At 39.4% G+C, this 23,691-nt stretch overlaps 1 protein-coding gene and 1 pseudogene across 1 annotated transcript; both read left to right on the forward strand.

The window, feature by feature from the left end:
- Positions 1–7,160: 7,160 nt before the first annotated feature.
- LOC110223994 (olfactory receptor 4S2-like) lies at positions 7,161–8,488 on the forward strand (annotated as a pseudogene).
- A 9,723-nt stretch (positions 8,489–18,211) lies between these two features.
- Positions 18,212–19,141, forward strand: LOC110223964 (olfactory receptor 4B1-like). Its single transcript, XM_021009748.1, is given in 1 exon segment — positions 18,212–19,141. A coding segment is annotated over 1 exon segment (930 nt).
- Positions 19,142–23,691: the final 4,550 nt, after the last annotated feature.

The following is a 23,691-nucleotide window of genomic DNA, read 5'->3' on the forward strand; positions in this document are numbered from 1 at the left end:
TATTTTTCTCTTGTTCTACTTTGTGTCCTCCCCCCCCCCCCAAGACCTACAGCTTAGTATCTGTAATTTATAATGTTAGAGAGTGGTCTGAGGCACCAAGAAGTTAATTTTCTCAGGGTTATATAGCCAGTGGGTGTCAGATATGGGACTTGAACCAAGGCCTTCCTGACGCTGAGGCCAGCCCTCTCTGCATGATGCCATTCCGCTTCTCACTGAACCTGACTGACTAGACATCTCAGTTCCTGCAGAAAGTGCCCTGAGCCTTTTCCTTTCTGGCAAGCCCATTTTGCCACTGATCCTTATGATTCAGTCTCCTACCGAAGGAAGAAGAAGAAGGTTAATATCAACTCTTTCTCTCCCTGTCCTCCCCCTCCGCTCCTTGTCACATCTCAGTATTATCACACGCTCTCTTCTCTTTCCCTCCCATCTTAGAAGGAGTCGTGCCGCTTCTATTTTCTAAGACTAACCCCTCTGTTTGAAGCCTTTGATCACGTTCCCTTCTGCCTTTTCCAAGACATTGCTGCAATGGTGATCTGCTACCTCCTTTACCCAACTTCTACCTGTCTGTCTTTCCTTCACTATTTGCTCCTTCAATGAATGAATGCATAGTCAATGCTCAGGGCTCCCCAGTTCTTAAAAAAAAAAAGCCTATTTTTGACTCCTCCACTCCATTGCACAATCAGCATTTTTCCCATCCTGCACTGCTAAATTTCTTCAGAGATCTGTCCCGGGATACGCTGGAGCCATCTCAAAATCAAGGCTTGGTTTATTGTTTTGTCAATTGTCTAGACTTAAGAAAGTTGTGGAGAGATGATAATAATGCAAATCATTAACACTTAAATGTGTCATGCATCCATTTTTTTGGGGGGTGCGTCAGTTGTTAAACGTTTACCACAACACCTCTACTTCGTTTCTTCTCACTCCTGAACCACTCATGGATCAGACTTTCTCTTCCAGGGCACCATACTCCATATGAAGCCTGACCAAGGAAGAGTATGATTCTGAACAGGATACTTCTCCAAACATCTGAGGTTAGCATTTCTTCTTGAATCCTATAGGCATATTTTGAGCTTCCGGTGCTCTGAAACCCTCAGACCTTTTTCATAGGAATTGCTATTTAGTCATGCCTTTTCTTTTTTTGGTAAATTTTAAAAATTCATTTTAAACTTAAATACAAAATCAGAAACGAAAAAAAGAGAATATTTCCACATACACAGCAGAACATAGAAGAGGATTTAACACAAAACAATAAATTTCCATTTCAAGAAAAGCTATATAATAAATACTACACATTATTTTCAAGTACCCAGTTTTTCTTTGTTTCCTTCTAGGTTTTCTTTTGTTCTCTGTTGCGCATTTTTTACTTTGTTTCCCTCCCCCTCCCACTCCCCACCCTAAAGAAGGCTACAATTAGATGTGTACACACACATATGTAGATATCTATAAACATACACATATATACACATACACACTCATATACATATGTGTAAAACCGTACTGTATGTCTCTTTCTCTGGAGGTAGATAACATCTTCCTTCATGAGTCCAAGTCTTTCCATGTTTTTCTAAATTTACCAGCTCATCATTTCCTACCCCACAGCAATAGTCCAATGCAATCACATCTGGTCTCAGAGATTGTCTATGAAAGTTTCTTCCCAATTTTTGGCATTCTTTCTATTCTTGGCTATGTTAGTTTTCTTGATACAGGAAAATTTTAATTGCAAATAATCTAAATCATCCATTTTATACTTCAGCAATGCTCTCACTTTATAATATTGTTTAAGGTGTGATACTGCTGGGCCATGCTTTTCCAAGCTGTGTTTGCGAATTTGATTTTTTTTTAACACAGATATGGCATTTTATAATAAATATACATTAAATTTGATCTTATTTGATTCTACCAATTCATTTAGCTCGTTGACATCTTTTTAGGTCTGGACTCTGTCATCAGATGTCAAACACTTCACCATCTATACATCTGACTAGTGTGCCATCTCTGGCTTTGTACTGGTTGTAAAAATGTTTACTAGCACTGGGTAGATAGGTGGGGGGCATGCCATTAAAAACCTCTCTTCAAGTTGACACAGGTTCATTAATGGTGGCTTTGTGGGTCAGTCACTAAATTAGCATGCATTAAGCACCTGCTATGAGTCTCCCGGCATTGTGCTAATTATTAGGGATAGAAAGAAAGGCAAAAAACAGTCTCTGCTTTTGAGAAAGTCAAAATCAAATGAGAAGGAGACAACATGCAAACAGCTATATACAAATGATATACACAGCATAAATTGGAGGTGATCTTAGAGGGAAATTGCTAAGATTATGGAGGACTGGGAAAACCTTCTAGCAGAAAGTGGGAAGTTAGAGGGAAGGCAGGGACACAAGGTGGGAGCTGGGTGGTGCAGTGGATTGAGTGCTGGGCCTGGAGTCAGAAAGACTTATCTTCCTGAGTTCAAGTCTGGCCTCAGACATTACTGTGTGACCGTGGGCAAGTCACTAACGCCCATTTACCTCAGTTTTCTTCATCTGTAAAATGAGGTGGAGAAGGAAATGGCAAACCACTCAGGTACCTTTGCTGAAAAGACCCCAAACAGGGTCACAAGAGTCAGACATGACTGAGATGGCTGGACAATGACAACATAATAGGGAAACCAGGAGGTGGAGATGAGATAGGAGAGCATGCTAGCCTTGGGGGACAGGCAGGGAAAACACTCCATCAGGGGATGGAGTCATGGAAAGGAAGAGTGAGGGGGCCAGAGTCACTGGATCAGAGTATGTGCAGAGAAATAAGGTACAGGAAGACTTAGAAAGGCCAGAATGGGGCAGATGATGAAGGGCTTTTGCAGAGAGAGGATTTTATATTTGATCCTTGAGGTAATAGTAGGATATAGCCATGATGTGGCTAGATATGGTTTTTTAAAAAGTAGATATGGCTTTAGGACGATCATTTTGACAGCTGAGTGGAGGGTGGATTAGGTGGGGAGAGATGAGGCTGGGAGATCAGTTAGCAGGTTAGTGCAATAGTCCAGTAGGAAATCCTGCCCTAGGGTGGTTTCAATGTGGGAGGTGAGAAGCAGGCACATATGAGAGATTTTATGGAAAAAGAAAAAGAACCTACATGTTCTAAAATGTTTATAGCAGCCCTCTTTGTGGTGGCAAAAAATCAGAAATTGCAGGAATGCCCGTCAATTGGGGAATGGCTGAACAAGTTGTGATGGTATGTGATTGTGATGGAATACTATTGTGCTTTAAGAAATGGTGAGCCATGGCAGCTAGGTGGCGCAGTGGATAGAGCACTGGCCCTGAAGTCAGGAGGACCTGAGTTCAAATGTGACCTCAGACACACAACACTTACTAGCTTGGTGACTGGGCAAGTCACTTAACCCCAATTGCCTCACTTAAAAAAAACCAAAATGATGAGCAGGTGGACTTCAGAAAAACCTGGCAAGACTTGTATGAGATAATGGAGAGTGAAATGAGTAGAACCGACAGAGCATTGTATGCAGTCACAGCAATATTGTTTTAAGAACAACTTGGAGCAAGTAAGTCATTTTGACTATTATAAATACCCAAATTAGCTACAAAGGACGTATGAAAGAAGACATTATCTTTATCTACAGAAAGATCTATTAAATAGCAGTATGTATAGAATGATTTTACACATGCACACACACACACACACGCACACACACACAAACACACACACACACATACCCACACACGCACACACACACACACACACACACATTTCTGTCTGATGGTAGCCATCTCTAGGCAGGTGTGCAGGGGAGAGAAGAAAAAAAGGAAAAAGTTACATGATAACTTCATTATATATTTAAAAGGATTAGCAAGTTGTATATAACGGATTTGCGGTTTCATGTACAAGCACCTTTTTTTACTACTATGCTATGGAAATGCTGATTTTATTTCAAAAAATAAAAATAATAATAATAAAAAAGAAATGACAGACCATGAAAACTGGTAGGACACAGGGAGTGAGAGGGAGACATGGAAGATGATAGCTCGCTTTTGGGTCCAGGTGACTAGAAAGGTAGTGAGAGGGGAGGAAGTTAGAAGAGGGGAGGGCTTGAGGGAAAGATAAGAGTTCCATTTTGTGAGGGCATCCAAATAGTTCTGAACCCAGCTAATTTACTATGATCAACAAATATCTGTTCTCTTAATCCCGTCAAAAGATAACTGTCAAAAGACTTTTTCAGTGCTTTGATAAAATCTAAATATCATATGTCTGCAACATTCCCCTGATAGTCTAGGAACCCTGTTAGAAAAGGGAAAGGAAGTGAATCTGGTCAGACCCGGGCCTGCTGAAGCTTTGCCTGCATTTAACAGCTGCTCCTTCCTTTTCTAAATGCTTGCAGAAAACTCGCCCTTGAGCAAATCTTCGAGAATTATTCCAGAAACGAAAGTCAGATTCTCTGGTTAGTGGTTTTCTGATTACCCTCCAATGCCTTTTTATGAAAAGGGGGACATCTGTGTTTCTCCAGTCCCATGGCACCTTTCTTGTTCTCTAAAATAACAACAACGACATCAACAATAATAGATACAATTTAGACAATTTATATAATATAAAGTGTTTCACAGCACTGTGCCTAGCACATGGCTGATGCTCAACAAATGCTTATTGTCAGACTCTTGCCTCACTATGTCTGCATGATGTCGTTTGGTCTTTCCTAGATCACCAATAGTCACTCAGCAATCACTTCTCAGGTACCACCTTTGGCAGGAAGCCTTCCCCTCTCCACCTCCCCTGACCCCAGGCTGCTGCTAAAGCCTTCCCCTTTCAGGTTACCTTCCCTCTACTCTCCATGTATCATGCATATACTACTTTAAGTACCCCTTATTAGGATGTATGCTCTTAGATAGTTGTTGTTCAGTTGTGACCCCATTTGGGGTTTCCTTGTCACAGATACTGGGGTGGTTTACCATCTCCTTTTCCAGCTCATTTTATCGATGAGGAAACTGAGGCAGAGAGGGCTAAGTGACTTGCCCAGGGTCACACAGTTGGTGTCTGAAGCCGTATTTGAACTCTGGTTTTCCTGATCCCAGACCTGGTGCTCTATCCACTGCCCCACCTAGCTGCCCTTTTTAGATGGTAGAGACTATTTTTGTGTGTCCTTTGTGTCCCCAGAACTTAGCACAGTGCTTCAAATGTAGTAAACACTTAATCCATCCTTATTGATGGAATGGTTACTCTAGATCTAGGACAAGTACATCTTGAACTCCTCAGGGCAGTTGGATTCTCATTCCTCCCTTATGCAGTGTTTCCCTTCCCAGCTAAGGTTCTTTCTATGTCTGACATTGTATGTACTATGGTCTCTTCTGCCTCTGATGTTCTGTGATCTGCGTTCTAAAATCCCTTGCAGTGCTAACATCTTTGAGCTTTTGAGTTGATCAGATACATTTATTTAGGATCAGTCATGCTGGGCAGTGCCAGGAGTGAGGAAATGAGGTGAGGAGTCAACCTAGGGGGGTGAGAAGTTTCAGTGGATGGAAGGCAAGGCTTCCTCACTTCCTGATTTGAACTTGCTTCCATGGGAATCGGCATGTAGCCACTTCCCACCTGCCTTGCTGATGGCTCCGCAAATGTGGTCAAGGAACAAAGACTCATATCAGAGTCAGAATCAGAACGTCAGAGCTGGGAAGGACTTCAGAGCTTCTGTAGCCCAACCACGTCACTTTGCAGATGAAGACACTGAGGCCCAGGGAAGGGAAGTCAAATGTCCAGAGCCACACAAGTGCACTGCAGGGCCAAGATTAAACCCCAAAGAACTTGGCTTTTGGTCCTGGGCTCTTTCTATGACAGCAAAATGTGTCAATGAGAATTAAAAGCTGCTAGTGAGCATCTTTCTTACTGATTCTGTTTCTTCAGTGTCTTAATTGCCTAAAATTCTGCTGCAAAGAGTGAATCAGATGGCTGATTTTTCTTTGTTTTTTATTTTGAGAAGAGGATTGTAGCATAGGATTCAGGAAGACCCATGTTTGAATCATTCTAGTATTGCTAGCTGTGTGAGATGAGTGAAAATCTGAGAGAGTTTCTGGATAATTAATAATTAATTTATTAATTAGATTAGCAAATAATCAGTACTTTGATGGTCAGTGGTTTCTCTAGGTAACCAAAGACTCCAACCATTGGGATTATGGAATGTTTAAATACCTTTGGGAAAGTGGGTGTCCCTGACAGGTGGAGATCAACCGTGATTGATAACAATCAATCAGGGGTAGACATATGAATGAGGAGGTGGTCTAAAAGCCTTCAGCTCCTCCTCCTGAGAATGTGACTTGATCATGAGACTCAGCTGCCTCCAGCAATCTGGACAAAAGAATCCATCTCTACCCAGACCACTCTGGTTAGTTTTTTTTCATAAGCTGAGTCCCTAAATTCTCATGGAAGGTTCCAAGGATAGGGGCTTATTTCCTAAGGACAGGAACTCACCTAGACCAGATCCTGTTAGTAAGGTCTTCTAGCTGGTTGGGGTTCACCCAAGATAAAGAAGCATGTACCCAGAGGACTTGGACAATCTCATCTACTAGCAATGTCCTTCAGAGACTGGCTGAATAACCAGTTGGGCTGGTCCCTAAATGAGGAACAGGAAAAGAAAAACTTCATTCTAATTTAATAATTGGTTATTAATATAAGAGAAATAATCATTTCTCTCATGTGTGACCCTTGGCAGTCACTTAACTCCTCTGGGCCTCAGGTACCTTTCTAGAAAGTCATAGATGGGTTGTGAGGTATTTTTTTTTTGGGCGGGTGGTGGAGTAGTAGTTCCCACAATGGCAATTTCCAAGAAGGAACTAGGAAAGACTAGGACATAGCTTTGTCACTGAATTCTTGTGTGACCTTGGGCAAGTCACATTCTGGGTCTCAGCTTTTTAATCTAGATATTGAAAGTTTGGACTAGATCGCCTAATGAGGTCTCTCCCAGGTGTACATCTATGATTCTATGATGTTTTATGTAGGAACATAGTAATTTTAACTCTTTGATGTATTCATTTCATTACCTCCCCACCACCCACCCCAGTGTACCACTGAGCTAGAGCTTTAAGGTACTGTATTTAGCAAAAGTTGGCATTGATTTCACATATGACCCATGACTAATGACATTCTTATTTCCTCATACCCACAGGTAAATTTCCACAGTTTGGCTCACTTGAAAACTGTCAAGATCTCATGGAAAGTAATGTCACAGAATTTGTTCTGATAGGTCTGTCCCAGAACGAGATGGTACAGCAAGTATGCTTCTTACTCTTCTTACTTTTTTACACAATCATCATCTTTGGGAACTTTCTCATCATCTTGACCATCACTGTCAGCCCAAATCTCAACTCTCCCATGTACTTCTTCCTCTGTTTCTTATCTTTTGTTGACATTTGCTTTTCTTCTGTCACTGCTCCAAATTGATTGTAGACTTCCAAGCCAAGGTCAAGACCATCTCCTTTGTAGGTTGCATGGCTCAGCTCTTTGGGGTCCATTTCTTTGCTGCACTGAGATCTTCATCCTCACAGTGATGGCCTATGACAGGTATGTGGCCATCTGTAAGCCCCTACACTATACAACCATTATGGACGAAAGGGTCTGTATCATATTGATGGTGAGTTGTTGGGCGGGGGCTTCATTCATTCTAGTATACAGACCCTTCTCACTCTCTGGCTGCCCTTCTGTGGTCCCAATCTGATTGACCATTACTTCTGTGATGTCCATCCCCTCTTGAAGCTGGCCTGCACAGACACTTATGTAGTGGGCGTCATTGTGGTGGCCAATAGTGGTATGATATCCTTGAGCTGCTTCATCATTCTTGTGGGCTCCTATGCTGTCATACTTCTCTCCCTCAGGACCCCCTCCTCAGAGGGTAGGCGCAAGGCACTCTCTACCTGTGCTTCCCATATCATGGTGGTAATTTTGTTCTTTGCACCATGTATCTTCATCTACATGCGGCCTTCAACCACTTCACAGAAGATAAGATGGTAGCTGTGTTCTATACCATCATGACCCCCATGTTGAACCCATTGATCTACACTCTGAGGAATGCAGATGTGAATAACGCCATGAAGAAGAGGTGGAGCAAGAAAGTGACGGAAGAGACAAATAAAGACCCTAAATGAGACTGAACTATGGTTGTACCAACTAATAGCGGGATGGTAGAAGAGCCTTCTAATGATTTTCCTTTAAATCTTCCAATGGCCTAGGAAAGACCTTGTCATTTTTTACTCCTCAAAGCAACCCCCTCTGATTTGTGGTTTCTTTTAATTTGTCCTTTATTCATTTAATAACCAGGTGGCGTTGATAACCCCTCACCTGATCCTGTTCAGTAAAGAGCCTCTGGCTTTCAGGTGTGCCACATTCATATCAACTATATGTATGCATGCCCAGTGAGTGGAATAATGGAATCAACCCTTCATAGAAGCAGAGAAACATATTTAGATAGTATGTGTAGCCTTTGTTCTTAGGATCACATGAATAAACATAATAAATAATACCACACAAAAAGTGTCTATTGAATGGCTGTCAGCCAAGGATATATCCAGAATTATATAGGATTGATATGCACTCAGAATTTCTAGGAAATGTATCATTTAAGTTTATTTAGTTCCTCATGGTCACAACTCTTGTGAGTGGGCAGAGAAGTGCCTACTTAATCTTGACTCATGTTTTCAGTAAGGCCTGTCGTTGGATGATAACACAAACTCTGGATTCAGAATTGCAGCTCTGGCAAGGGCTTGGGATCCAGTATGAATTGGAACTCATGCAAGTTGGTGCTTTCTCTGGTCTCTATCACTGGCAGAGAATATTGAATGATTTGAGCCTTGGGTAGCCCACCATGAAGCAGGCTAAGCAGATTCAACAGCCATTCCCTGCAAGGAGCAATTCTACCACCCTGATACCTATTAGGGAATGGTTTTCAGTCTTACAAATATACATTATATGTGCACTTAGAATAATATTTGTTTAATTCCCTCTCCACTACAAATCCTGTTTGACTGTTGCTAACTAAAACAACCTTCCCTCTAAGCTGCTTTCCTCCCATGAGGAGGCTTTGGAGCATTTGTTAATTGAGTCAAAGCTACTATCACTCTGATTTTCCCCTATAATAATTCCAAAGAGGAAATAGTTAATCCTACTCAAAGTAGTTATGGTGCTCCTTCCCAGTCTGTTCCCTCTCACCTTGATATAATTCTAAATTACAGAGCCTTGCTGTTTTTTTTTTTAAGATTTTCTAAAGGTTTTACTCAGCACAACGTTGTTTGATCATCACAATTTTTCTTTCAGGTTTTGCAGATATTATTCCCTTATTTTACTGATGTGCATGTTGAGGTTCAATGGTTAATTACCTTCCCCTGCATCCCTCAGCTAGCCAGTGTCAGAAGTGGCATTAGAACTCAAGTCTTCCTTATTGTGTGACCAGTGATATTTTTAATACATTGTGATTCATCTATAATTTGACCTCTTATTATTTACTTTGAAGACATTCTCAGTGGATCAGCCCGTAGAAGGTCCTAGCCAGGCTTAGCCTTTGCTCCTTTCCTCCTCCTTCCTCTTTGTTGTTGTCTCTCTGTAAGTGATTATCTTGGAATTCTTAAGGATGAAGACAACTGTCACGATTTTAAAAAAAATACCTGAATAGAATTTAGAGTAAAAAATACTTTGGTGGTTATAAAACTTTTGAAGGAGTTAATGATAGCAGCTAGGTTGTGCAGGGGATAGAGTGCTGGGCCTGAAGTCAGGAAGATTCTTCTTCCTGAGTTCAAATCTTGCCTCAGATACTGGCTGTGTGACCCTGGGCAAGTCACTTAAACTCTGTTTGCCTCAGTTTTCTTATCTGTAATGAGCTGGAGAAGGAAATAGCCCATTATGTGACCATTTTGCTCTTGAAATTTGATATAATTCCTCTAGGTAGACTATTATTATTGTAGATATTATAATTTCCTTTTCACATATGCAAGATTTGCGTTGCCTTTGTGAGTTACATGTATTTCCACATGTGTTGTCTAAATATGGCCGAAGGGGAGACATATATAGATATCTCTGGAATCTTGCCTACCTCTCTGGAAGGGAGATTTGGAGTCCTGCCTCAAGAGCAGCAGGAGATTTGGGTTATTAGGCTAACTGCTCTCAGAGAGTGGGGCACAGAATAAGAATTATATCTATCTGCCTCCCCAGATTTGGTAATCTAGGGGACACAATTCAAGGTTTTTCCCTGGTCACTATCCTTTAAAGAAGCAGGAGTACATCATAGCTTATATCCTAAAGTCTGCTTCCTTCCCACCAAATGCTAGTTACACAAAAGACCATCAAAAATAGTGAATAGTGAGTAAGTCAGTTTATCTAAGCAGATACCAAATCAAATTCTGAGAACTTATACAGATTAGAACACATCAGACAATAGATAGAAGGAATGAGATCTCTCACATTTTGTCTCTGAGGGAGAAAATTGAGAGGAAGAAATGGGGACTTTATGAGGTAAGCAGCCGCAATAATAGGAGGAATGAGTATCCCCAACCAGGACTTATTAAGTTGAACTGGACACAGGGCCAACAAGTGAAAGGAGCTGCTGGAAGGAGAACTGAGTTTCAAGAAAGGAGGAAGCAAAAAAGATAGGTCTTTGGACCCCTGCCATCATCTCAGGACCCAGGACTAGGACAGAAGCTGCCTGTTTTACTCACCACTTCAAGGAATCCAGGAAGAACCTCTTCTTCTTCTTCTTCTTTTTTGGCTAGGTAATAGGGTTAAGTGACTTGCCCAAAGTCACATAGCTAGTAAGTGTTAAGTGTCTGAGGCTGGATTTGAACTCATGCCCTCCTGACTCCAGGGCTGGTGCTCTATCTACTGCACCACCTAGCTGCCTCTAGGAAGTTTTAAAAGCTCTGTCTTTCCCTGCTATTTCTCCATCCTTTCCCTATCCTGTAACTAGTACTGTAATATGTTTTACTTGCTCCTTTTATCTGAGTGTTTCCTGAATCTTGATTTTGCCTCAAATATATAGAAATCAGGAATGATCTATGAATAAACAAAATTTAAATTAGGGGTGAGAACAAAATGTTGTTAGGGATTTTTCTAAGGGGGGCTCTGAACTAGTATGATAAATTAATAACTTTTTGTCTGATAGAAACACCATAAAGTAGCAGAGGAAAGGGCTACATGGACCCGCATGCCATTATATTTCCTCTATACTAAAAGCAAGCTATGGCTACTAGGTGATACAATGGTGAGAGTGCCAGGCCTGAAGTTAGGAAGACTCATCTTTCTGAGTTCAAATCTGGTCTCAGATACTTATGTTGTGTGAGCATGGGCAAGTCACTTAACTTTACCTTAGTTTCTCAGGTGTAAAAATGAACTGCAGAAGGAAATGCAAACCATTCCAGTGTCTTTGCCAAGAAAACTCCAAATGGGATCACAAAGAGTCAGACATGACTGAAATGCTAGACAGCAAAAGCAAGTGAATTGTAACATGGTGTCACTGATTAAATCATCAGAGAGGAGGGAGTGGGAGGGATCTAGTACTGGTCAGGCAAATCCACCTTCCACACAGACACCTCCCAGTGTTACACTAGAAATGGGTGAAAACTCAGACCATTAAATAAATAATTGAAGCAGGCATTCAGCCTTTCCCCAAGTCATTATTTCTTTGGCAAAGTTCTCACCCAAGGGAGCCAAAGAAGACCTCAGAGGATTTGATCTCCTGATCTTAGCTGCTGGGTTAGAGCATTTTATAAGGTTAGGGCAGCTCAGAATTGAAATCATGCAGGTGAGTCTCATGTCACATAATGTGAATAGCTGTAGATTTGTTTCCTTTTGTAATTCTTTCCTTTTTCTAGGGGAAGGGATGAAATGATTGTCCATGTCACCTTGAACTGGGCTCTGAATGATTTACCTGCCAGTAGGACACCCTTTGCTTGTTTTCAGAGATCATGAGTTATCTTGAGATTTAGTGTGGGTGAAGGCAGCTTATAAACTATGATTCAGCAACAACAATAACAAAGTTGATGTCATGGGGAACGTAAGACTGTATAGTGGAAAGAGCATTGAGTGGAGAGGCAAGGTTCTTAGCATGGTTGTTGATGTTAAATAGTTGGGTGACCTTGAGCAAGTCACTTCTTTCTGAGTCTCATTTTGGTCAAATGAAAAAGTTTGGACGGGATGATCTTTAAGTCCTTTATAGTTATGACATCGAAAGTGTTAAGTCCCCTGCACCCCTGAATTCTTTGTTCAATATTTTAAGGGCTATTCTTTATTGTCCTTTGTGGGCTCTTCATCCAGGTCATGACCATTAACCATGGGCTTTTCCCAAGGCTTTGTCCAGCATCCTTCTCTCATCTTCCTCTATACCATTTCATCTAGTGATCTCATCAGCTCCAATGGGTTCATTTCATCTCTATGCACATGATCCCCATACCTATGTATCCAGCCCTGGTACCTTTTCTGACACCCAGTTTTGCATCTTCAACCTCCTCTTGCATATCCCAAACTGGATGTCCAATAGACATATGAAACTCACCATGTCCATAGCAGAACTCCTTAATTTTTTCCCCTGAAACCACTGTCTTCTTAAATTTCTTGTTTTTCTTGAGGGTATCACCATCCTCCCTATCCAGGCTTATAATCTAGATGTCATCCTTGACTTCTCATTTTCTCTCACCACCCATATCCAATCATTGGTTAAGTCCTATTGCTTCTACCTTTATAGTATTTTCTTTTTACAGTCTCCCCTTTGTCCTCTGACATGGTCACCTCCCTGGTGCAGGCCCTGATTACATCATACTTACACCATGGTGTAACCTTTGGTTGGTCTCCTTGCCTCAAGTCTCTCCCCACTCCAGTCCATCTTCTGCTCAGGTGTTAAACTGATCTTCGTGAAGTGAAGGTCTGATAATATCATCCCTCCACCTCTGACTCAATATTTTTCCATGGGTCTCTATTGTCTCCAGGAGCAAAAATAATACCTCTTGCTTGTCTTTGAAAAGGCTCAATAACTTCACTCCTTCCTGCATCTTATTCCCTTCCATGTCCCCACTGATACAATGACATGGGCTATTCCTTGAACAAGATACACTGTTTCTTAACTGTGGGTGTTTTCACTGACTGTTCCCCCATCCTTGGTATTCTCTTCTTCCTAATTTCTATGTCCTGACTTCCTTTAAATCCCAGATAAAATCTCATCTTTTATAAGAATATATAAGCCTTCCCAATCCTTTTAGTGCTTTCTCTCTATTGATTTTTCTCTAATTTGTATTATATAGAGCTTCTTTATTGTTATTTATTTTCATGCCATTTCCAATATTTCATCGTGAACTCTTTGCAAGTGAATACTTTGTCTTTAGTCCTTTCTTTGTATCTCCAGAACTTAATGCAGTATCTGGCAGGTACTAAGTTTTAATAAATATGTGTTTACTGGCTGACTGACTCTCAAAGATGTCATTCTATTTCCAGTGTTCTAAGGACACTCACAACTCTGATATTCTTATTCTCAGTGCTTTGTAAGTTCTAACAATAAATGTTCTCATGGCAATTCCTACCCTGAAATTTTATTATTCTGTGATTCTTTCTTGACTTTCTGTGGTGACTACCATCTTTAGCCTATTGTGGGCTAATACATATACACACACACATGCACACACACACATACACACACACATATATACATACATACGTACATACATACATACATACATACATATATATATATATATATATTTTTTTTTAAAAGCTCCAGTGCTCCAATCTTTGCATCCCATGGCCTGCCTATAAGCCCTAGGTCCCTTTTGATCATGTAGAGATCACTGAGTCTATCCTTTGCCAAGATTCATCTTGGGAAGGTCATGTTGACTTCCACACTGTCTCAAGGCAGCATTACCTCTAAAGAAGACTTACTGACTCTTAGGGATTGAATGCTGCCGGGACCAAAAGACTATCAGAATCAACAGGCTAGGATTCCTGAGAATAAGGAAATATGGTCAAGTTTCTGGTGGTTAGGTTTTCTAGGGTTGGCCAATGTTGTTTTGTTTCTGTCTGAGAGGGAGAATGGGGTAAAACCATTTCTCATAAAGTCCCTTCTCATGCCTAATCTTTGTTAGAAACTTGAATGTTCATTTTAGACTTGCTTTGAAAGGTCTTCTAGTTTTATTCTTTCATGATCTCTTTCTGTGATCTTTCTCCAGAGACCTGAAATTTAAGGGCCAGGAAAGATTATAAACCTAGAGATATCCTGCCCAGCCACTGACTCATTTTCAATTCCCATGGTCTGGATTTGGTGGGAAGGTGTATGTGGAAGCTGAGAAGTATCTGTTTGCATCCTTTAAGAAAGAGGAATCAGAGGAGAAATTATATGCATGGAAGTTTGAGAAGGGAGGGAAAATAAAGCAAGAAGGAGAGGGCTATCAGGTAGCCCCATTTTCCTTGTCTCACTCCCCATGTCCTTTGTGCCCCCAGTTAAGGGAAACTGTGAGTATCTAGGTCTTTTGACCCTCAGAGCACCATAACCTGAAAGTAGTATCATTACCTCTAATAAAATGTGAACTCCTTGGAAGTATGGACTGTTTTAAAACAAAATTTCTAATCTTAACCCCTGGCATGATGTCCTCACCTATAACAGATGCTTAACAAATTTTTTTTTTTGTTGTTGAATTAATTAAATTATTCTTCCAGTGACCCTGTAGCTTTATCTTTGCAAAAGCTGGAATTATCAAACTCATATAATTATTTTGTTTATATAGGTATGTATGATGTACATATACATATCATATATATCCATATGTGTATGTGTCAGTTTAAGTCACAACATTTGTGAACCTGATCAACCTAAGAATACAGGTAAGTGGGGACATGTACGTATGTATGTTTTGAAGTAAAAATAACTTTTTTGTTGAAAGTCAGATATAAAGCCATTTGTTTGTAAGAAACAGAATCATATTGAGGGAGGAATCTCTCATGCCTCCTTCATCTTCTCATGGGCTGTGATTCCTGTCATTTTTCCCATTCACTCTGTCTTCCTCCTCCCTTTCCTGTGGAGGATCTATTGGAAGCCCTGAAAATCTTCCTCCAGTTCTTTAAAAGGATCTTGAGTATGCCAAGGGAACTTCTTGTCTGTCCATCTGTTTTTCCTCCTTCCTTGAAAAAACGTGTGACTACCATTGACAATTCTTAATTCTTTTTTAATTCTATTCAAATTTTTTTTTTTGCCATTCAATATGTTAAATGCCTTTGTAGCCCTTTTTTTTTTTGGTCAAACCCCTACCCAATTCTCCCTCCCTTCAACTTTTGTGTTGAGAGTAAAGAAAAAAGTGCATTTAAAAATGGACAACAAAAGGTAAAAAGGTTGTAAATGATTATGAGACCACAAATTTCTATTATTTGCTGACATTTAAGTTCAATACAGAAGTTGCATATACTGTTTGTGATATATGGAGTGGAACCAATCACCATATTTTACATGTATTTATACCATACAATGGTGAAAATTTGAATAATGAGACCACTTCCTGGGATCCATTACTCATACTAATTGGGACCTATCTGTGTTCAAAACATAGTCGTTGTCTTGCTTGTTTCTATTTCCTTTCTTGAAAACCTCCTCTGGGTAGCTAACCTGGACTTGTAGTTTTTATTGTGGCATAATGTCATGTTGCTTTCCAAAAAGTTGGAACCAATCCAGAGCTCTGTCAACAGCAGAACAACATGGCTGATTTCTTTTTTAATCACAGCCAAACTACATTTAGTTTGATCCTTTACATTACCTTTGGCATCCTGATGGGTGTAAAGGAAGAATTTCAAGGTTATTTTCATTTGCATTTTTCTGATCATGAGAGAATTGCAAGGTTTTTTGTTGTAATGCATGATCCGTTTTGCTTGTAGTTCAAGAATGGCCCATTCATATCCTTGGGTCCCTTGTTAAGTGGAGATAAAGGTTCTCACTTTGGTGCAGGTGGGTGCTGGGGTGAGCTGTCAGTCTCTCTGAAGAACCCATACTTACATTTTCAGTGTGAGCATTGATACGCAGAAATTGGCAGACACTACAAAATGTTTCCAAACTTAATTTATTGCTTTGTGGAATATTTAGACTTAGGAAAATCATTGAGAAACTTTTAAAAGTATAGATTAAATTTGAAAGGACACCAGAGATTTTTGAGAGCCAGTTAGACATTTGCTAGCAAACATTCATTTAATGGTGTCATTTGTTCAGGTGGAGTAGCTTTCTTCCCTAGGTTTGAAGAGTTTTCATTTTTCAAATGCTCAATAGGATTGACTTGTAAGTCTATGCACTTCTGATCGACCAATCAAAAAAAGTTAATTGAGACACACCCACACCCCCACACACCCACAGAAAGAGACAGAGAAACAGAGACAGACAGAGATAGAAAGAGCGAGAATTATGTGATCAATAAAAAGATTAAGTAAAATATAAGGGATTAAAAAGAGTAACATGTCAAAAAAGTATTCTTTATGGTCAAGTTGAATTTATACCAGGATTTCAAGGACAGCTTACTATTGGAAAAGTAATTATAAATAAATCAAGATTTCTCAACAGTCTCCATCTAGGCTTCTGCCTTCTGATCATATTCCACTTTTTGGTTACTTTTAAATATTTAAACTATGGTTAATAACAGTTGCATTTCAAGATTTGCCTCTCTCTCTCTGTCTCTCTCTCTGTAAATTCTTTACGTGGCCTAAAGTGTGATCAATTTTGGTAAATGTTCCCTGTGTTTTTGAATAGAACCTCACTCCTCTGACCCTCTGCATTGGGCACAAGGGAGAACTCTAGAATCTGAGAAGCTGGGTTTGAATCCTAGCTGAGATGCTCACTCTCTATGTGACATTCGGTAAGTCTCTTACCATACTGTTCTTGGGTCTCAGTTTTCTCAACAGTGAAATGAGAGAGTTGGATTGGATGATGTCTGGGGTTTCTTCCAGCACTAGATTTATGATCCTATGATCCAGTCAGTCATTCTTCTATGCTGCAGTGGTTAGAGCACCAGGCCTGGAGTTAGGAAGACTTGAATTCAAATCCAGTCTCAGATACTTGCTAGCTATGTGATCTTTGGCGAGTTAATTCACCTTTTTTGCCTAATTTTCATATTCCTAATATTCTTGGCACACAGAAAACACTTCATAAATGCTTATTGATTGAGATATAAAATAGAGATATTAATACTTGTAGTAATTAGTAATGAGTTAGTTGTAGTAACTTATGAGGTTGTTTTAAGGATCAAGCAAGGTAGTGCATCTAATATGTTTTGCAAACCTTAAAGTTCTACATAAAGTCAGTTTTAATAGTAAGTATTATTATTTTTCTTGATATGATTTTCATTCTCAGTGGTCTCTTTATTTTTTCCATCCTCCCCATGGTCTCTTTAAACATAACAAAGTACCTATGTTTCTCTCTTTATTATTTCCTGATTTAAATTCCACTGTTTTATGTGACTATAACTTTTTAATTTCTGGAGTCAGATAAATATTTTATATTTTAATTCACCCTTCTCATGTAGCATTTTGAAGTACCTGACTTGCAGATACTTTATAAAACTTGCTATATGTTATTTTCCTAGTTCCTTGAGAGCAGGGCCTATGTTGATGTTCTATTCTAATCCTAGAATTTACCACAGAGTTTGCACGTAGCAATCACTGAATAAGTAGTTTTTGATCCATCTCTCCATCCATCCGTCCATCCATCCATCCATCCATCCATCCATCCATCCATCCATCCATCCATCCATCCATTCATCTACCCATGTATCCATTTAATCCATGCCTTCATGCATCCATGCATTTATGCATCAGTGTATTCATCCATCCATCTATCCATCCATCCATCCATCTATCCATCCATCCATCCATCCATCCATCCATCCATCCAACCATCCATCCATCTCTCCATCCATCCATCCATCCACCCATCCATTCATCTACCCATGTATCCATTTAATCCATGCCTTCATGCATCCATGAATTTATGCATCAGTGTTTCCATCCATCCATCCATCTATCCATCCATCCATCCATCCATCCATCCATCCATCCATCCATCCATCCATCCATCCATTCATCCATCCATCCATCCATCCATCCATCCATCCATCCATCCATCCACCCATTTGTTGTTCTTGTGGTAGGAAAGTATCGTAACTGTTACCATGGCCTCATCTTCTTTTGTCTTGTTTCAAGCCTAACGAGTTTCTTTAGAGTTGATATGACATGATTGGATTCCATGGCTGTTACAAACAATGTGACCCAGCTAATATTCACGGGGCTCTTCCAGGATCGAGAAGCACAGCGAGTTTCTTTTCTGGTGGTTCTTCCCATGTACTTGGCCACAATGTTGGGCAATGACCCCATCATTCTAACTGTCAACACTAGCAAGAGCCTGAGCTCTCCCATGTACTTCTTCCTTAGCCACCTGTCCCTAGTAGAGATCTGTTACTCCTCTACTATTGTTCCTAAGTTCCTTTCTGGCTTATTGGCTGAGAATAAATCCATCTCTTTGAATGGCTGCATGGCCCAGCTCTTTTTCTTCCATTTCTTTGGAGATGCTGAGATCCTCCTGTTCACAGTGATGGCCTATGACCGGTATGTGGCCATCTGTAAGCCCCTGTACTACATGACCATCATGAGCCGTCCCGTGTGTCATGTGCTGGTGTTTAGCTCCTGGCTAGGGGGCGTGTTCCACTCTCTGGTTTAGATTCTCATCACTGTCCAACTGCCCTTCTGTGGTCCCCATGTGATTGACCATTACTTCTGTGACCTCCCTCCCTTGTTCAAGCTTGCCTGCACTGATACTTTTGTGGCAGGGATTATTGTGTTTGCCAATAGTGGTTTATCCTGTGTGATTTCCTTTTCCCTTTTGATTTCTTCTTATGTTGTCATCTTGGTTCACTTGAGAAACCAGTCATCAGGAGGGAGATGCAAGGCCCTGTCCACTTGTGCCTCCCACATCACAGTTGTCCTCTTATTCTTTGGTCCTTCCACTTTTCTGTACTTGCGGCCTTCTTCCACCCTCACTGAAGACAAACTTGTGTCTGTGTTTTACACGGTGGTTACTCCAATGTTGAACCCCATTATTTATACCTTGATAAATGTAGAAGTGAAGAATGCCATGAAGAGGTTGTGGAGCAAGAAAGTGAACTTGGGAGGGGCATGAAAATGTGTATATAGACATGAACTTTGATAGACAATAGTGGTATTTTGAATTTGATTTTGGAATGGCTACAGAAGAAATAGAAACAAATTTATGTATGAAATTCATCTGTGTCTTCATAAACAGCATCTCCAAAACTCGGCATTGTAACAGAGTCATGGATTTAGAGTCAAAGCCTCTTCTTTTGAGTCCTGAGTTAACCAGGACTCCTTGTATGACCCAGGGTCATCCATGTAACCTCTCCTGGTTTTGATTTTCTCATCTGTAAAATAGTGATATTGGGCAGGATGGACTTTTCCAGGTGGAAATCTAGGCTATCCCTCTTAATCATTCAACGAACAAACATTTGTAATGAGTCTACTCTGTGCCGGTCATCATCCTGGATGCCGGGACAGAAAGACTAAAATTCATTTGGATCATACATGTTTATGGAGAAGCAAATAGAATATATAAAAATAAATGCAGGCATTGAGGGGGACACTAAGACTGGGGGAATCAGGATCCCCTCCTCCCTTCTTAGTGATGCTGGAAAAGCCTCATCTCACCCATCAGTGATTTTCTGCAACATTGTACAAAGAGGCCAATTTCTTCCTATTCTAGACTGGTTTTACATGTAGAGGAATCAAAGAAACTCCACCATTGTGTTTTTCAAGAGACACTTGGAAGTTCCTACCTTCTCCCCACAAGTTGTACTCTGCTGATCTTTTCCTGATGTCTGGACCTGTTTCATCAATCTCTTTTTTTTAAATTCTTTTTTTTTTATTGTAAACTTTATAATTATTAGAAACTTGTATTTCAATATTAAAAGGAAAAGAAAGAAAATTGTGTAAGAAAATGTAGATTTCCATTATGTATAATTATTCTTTCATGTATATATTTTAAAATTTCATAATAGAAATTAAACATATATATATTTATATAATTTAACAAGATAATAACACAGTTGCTTTATTTTTGCATTTTTCCTATATTCATTTTTGCTTTCTTTTGTGCATCTTGAAAATATTTTATTGATGTCCTTTTTTCTTTATATCTATCACTACCCATAAGCCCTGGCTCCTAAATAAAAGCCAAAATGTTGATTCGTTTTGCTTGACTACTCTTTTTATTACACAAGAGTTTTATTTCTGTAACTTATTTTCCTTCCTCAAGATGGAAAGTCTGTCATCCCAGCCCCAGTGAGTGAGTGGCCAAAAGCAGAAGTCAACACAACAAAGGAATTTTGTAGCCTTGGAAATTTCAATGACCAACACAGTTAGGTCTTAGACTTAGACTATACTTGGGCCATGAATTCTTTTATGACCATGTGTTCTTAACTCTTTAACTTCTGTTCAATCACAGTTTATGCAATGATTACCTTATTAGATATCTATATATATATTTTTAACCTTGTGCTTTCTTTTTATTTCTGAAATTATGCCATTAAATATATGTGAAACTAAATGTGACCCTTCTCTACAAGTCTGTTTGTTGTGAGACACTTGTAACAAAGCCCCACACCCTCTTAGATGGTGAACCACATTATTTATAATATTTGATATATAGCAGTATATAATAATACTTATTATGTATTATTGTATAATATATTTACAATATATAATATAATGTGGTTCAACATTTCCCCAATGAAGTCAATAAATAAAAAACTTTCTTTTTATAAAATATATTTGTTTCATCTTATAAATCTTGAAGTGTTTACAAAATGCAGAAAATACATTTAAAAATATTATTTTTTAACACAAAGATCCACCCTTGAAAACATAATTACGGTCAGAAAAGTGACCCCTAAAATGGCATCTCAGTTGTCTAAATTTTCCCTCTTGGTCAATTCCAAGTAAAATGGCTGCATTGGAAAGCCAAAATGAGATTTCCAGCTGTTCATCTCACAATGTCTCACTCATATTTGTACCCTGTAATTTGTTCCACTTAATGCAGCTGCTCCAATATCAAAGTGTCTAGAGTCACGTGTCAGCTGAACAGGTCAGTGACAATACTTGGGAGACATAGAGAGCTCTCCCAGAGCCACTGCACTGTAGTCTGAAACATGCTTTATAGCAGACAGAGGCTATCTTTAGAACCAATTTTCTGACTTTAAGTATCCTTTATTTTTACGTAATAAGTATTTCAGAATGGCAGATGATTTCTTGTCTTTGGGTCTTTAGTAAAGTGGAAATGATTTCAAGCCTCCCATGCAACTCACACATTAAGGGTCTACACTCACCCCAAATGTGGGCCCTATTTTAAGCAGAATGTTGTTTGGAACATTTCAGCCTAAAGAAGAGATTCCTTGTGATGTAATAACTTTCATTGAAACAATTAATGCTTTGATAACCTCCTAAGTTACAATCCTTTCTGATTGTCAGACGTATGAAATTGGTTTGTTTTTAGAACTGGATGCTGTATCACCCTACTTCTAGACATATGCCAGAAGAGATCAAAAATAGAAGAATCTTATATACACCACAGTAGTCATCCCAGCACCTCTGTGGTAGCAAATAACTGGAAGCAAAGTTGATGTCCATCAGTTAGGGAATAGTTAAAGAAGTTGTCATCACATGAATGCAATGGAATATTATTGTGCTGAAAGAATATGAAGAATTCAGAGAGGTGTGGGAAGGCTTATATGAACAGATGCAAGGTAAACAAGCAGAACCAGGAAAAGAGTAAGCACCACAACTGCCATAAGGGAAAGGGTGTGAACAACACATTAAAATTTAAGGCTTTGTGGTCACAATGCCCAATTTTGTCACTGAAGAAGAGTTGAAAAAATGTACCTCCCTCGTTTCTTTGTAGAAGTGGATGACCATGAGTGTGTAACACTTCATATAATACTAGATACTGCTGATGTGTTGATTTTATGAGGTCTTTCATTTCTCTCTCTTATTTAAAAAAAATCTTTGCTATAAGTGACAGCTCTTTGGGTAGGGGAGTAGAGAGAAATAAAGTAGTCAGAAATAAAGGGAATGTAAAAACAAAAGATGAATTAAAATAAGATAATCAAAAAGATCATTTGTTTTAGAAATGCTAAAAATATGTGAAAAGGTCTTTAGGCAGTTTTTTCTTTTTATAAATTACCCCTGCTTAATGATAGTTACACGCTGATAGCTTACACAATCGTTAAACAGAGACTGAGGTTAATATATAAAGTTGTGACCATTGTCACCATCTTGTTACTTCCCTGAGACGGTATTGCTTAAAGACTTCTAGTGAAAGCAATCCCACCCTCTCCCTAGGCAGCTCATTTCATTTTTGAACAACTCTATTTGTTAGCAACTTTTTTCTTTATATCAAGCCTAAATCAACATCTCTGCAACTTCCACGTATTATATTCCATGGACAAACAGCACAAAAATCCCTCTTCCATAATTCTACTATCCTATTTGACAGAGGTGTCGCAAGAAAACTTTTTAAACTTTAAACTTTATTGTAAATGAGAGTCTTTTTTTTCCAGCCAAAGCCAAGGTTTATTAAAGATCTGCCATATTAGCCAGACTCTTAAGGAATCTGAGCGTCTGTGAGCTATTGGCTAGATTCTAAAAATTTGAGCAGTGGCTAGATCATAAGAATCAGAGCCTCTTAATGGAGACAAGATGGACCTTACATACAGAAAGACTATGGTAGGAGTGGCCAAGTAGTCTATGAGGTATTAGAACTCCATGGGTGGCCAAGGGAGAATGGAGCCTAGATAAGATTAAGGGTGGGAAGTGGTCTGGGACCATAGGAAGTATGGAATTATAGCCTCAGGTGAATGCCAGAGATTTGGCCATGTGTGAAAGTCCAGGGTTTTTCCTTTTTGGGGTCTAGATTCCATCCTAATCATCCCCCCTCAAACAAATGGGACTCAAATTCCATTGGTGTAAGGAGCAGAGGTCTAGGCTTCTGAAACTGCTTCCTACTGGCAAGGGGCATACAGCTGTCCCTGCCTGGAGAGGTTGTAAATGAGAGTCTTATTAATTATTATCACTGATGACAAATTCATCCAGAATTCTAAACTCTCATGATCAAAGATTTAGGCTCAGATGGGACCATAGATGTCATCTGATTGAATACTTTCATTTTTCAGATAAGGAAATTGAGACCTAAGGCTAGATCACACAGACAGGAGCAGAGAACTGGGGACTTCAGTCCAGATCCTTTGATTCTAAATCCAATACTCTCTAACTTGCCCTGTATTATAAGTGAGGAATCTGTGACTAGCAGAGAAGGTGTCTGTCTAAGATTCAAAGAATTGAATAAAGATAATGTAAGAAATGCCTTTTGATTTAAACTAAACATGTTTTTTTTAATTTCCCAAGTCACCCCACCTGTAGTTTTTTTCCAATGCTTGATTCCAGTGATCAGAGACTTGTAAAAACAGCAACCCCTCAACAGATTAATGAGCTCTCTCTGCTACATGTTTTTTCCATGTTGCTTCAGTTCTTATCTTTAATTATGCACAGAGGAGCCAATAGTAGTGTTTATGGAAAGTCTGCATGGGTAAGGGAGGATGGCATTTGCAAGGATGCAGAACAGGAAACTCACAGAACAGATACTTACATGAATCAGAAATTTGG

The sequence above is a fragment of the Phascolarctos cinereus genome, unplaced genomic scaffold (assembly GCF_003287225.1).
Source record: "Phascolarctos cinereus isolate Bilbo 61053 unplaced genomic scaffold, phaCin_HiC Scaffold_9;HRSCAF=440, whole genome shotgun sequence".
Classification (NCBI taxonomy): domain Eukaryota; kingdom Metazoa; phylum Chordata; class Mammalia; order Diprotodontia; family Phascolarctidae; genus Phascolarctos; species Phascolarctos cinereus.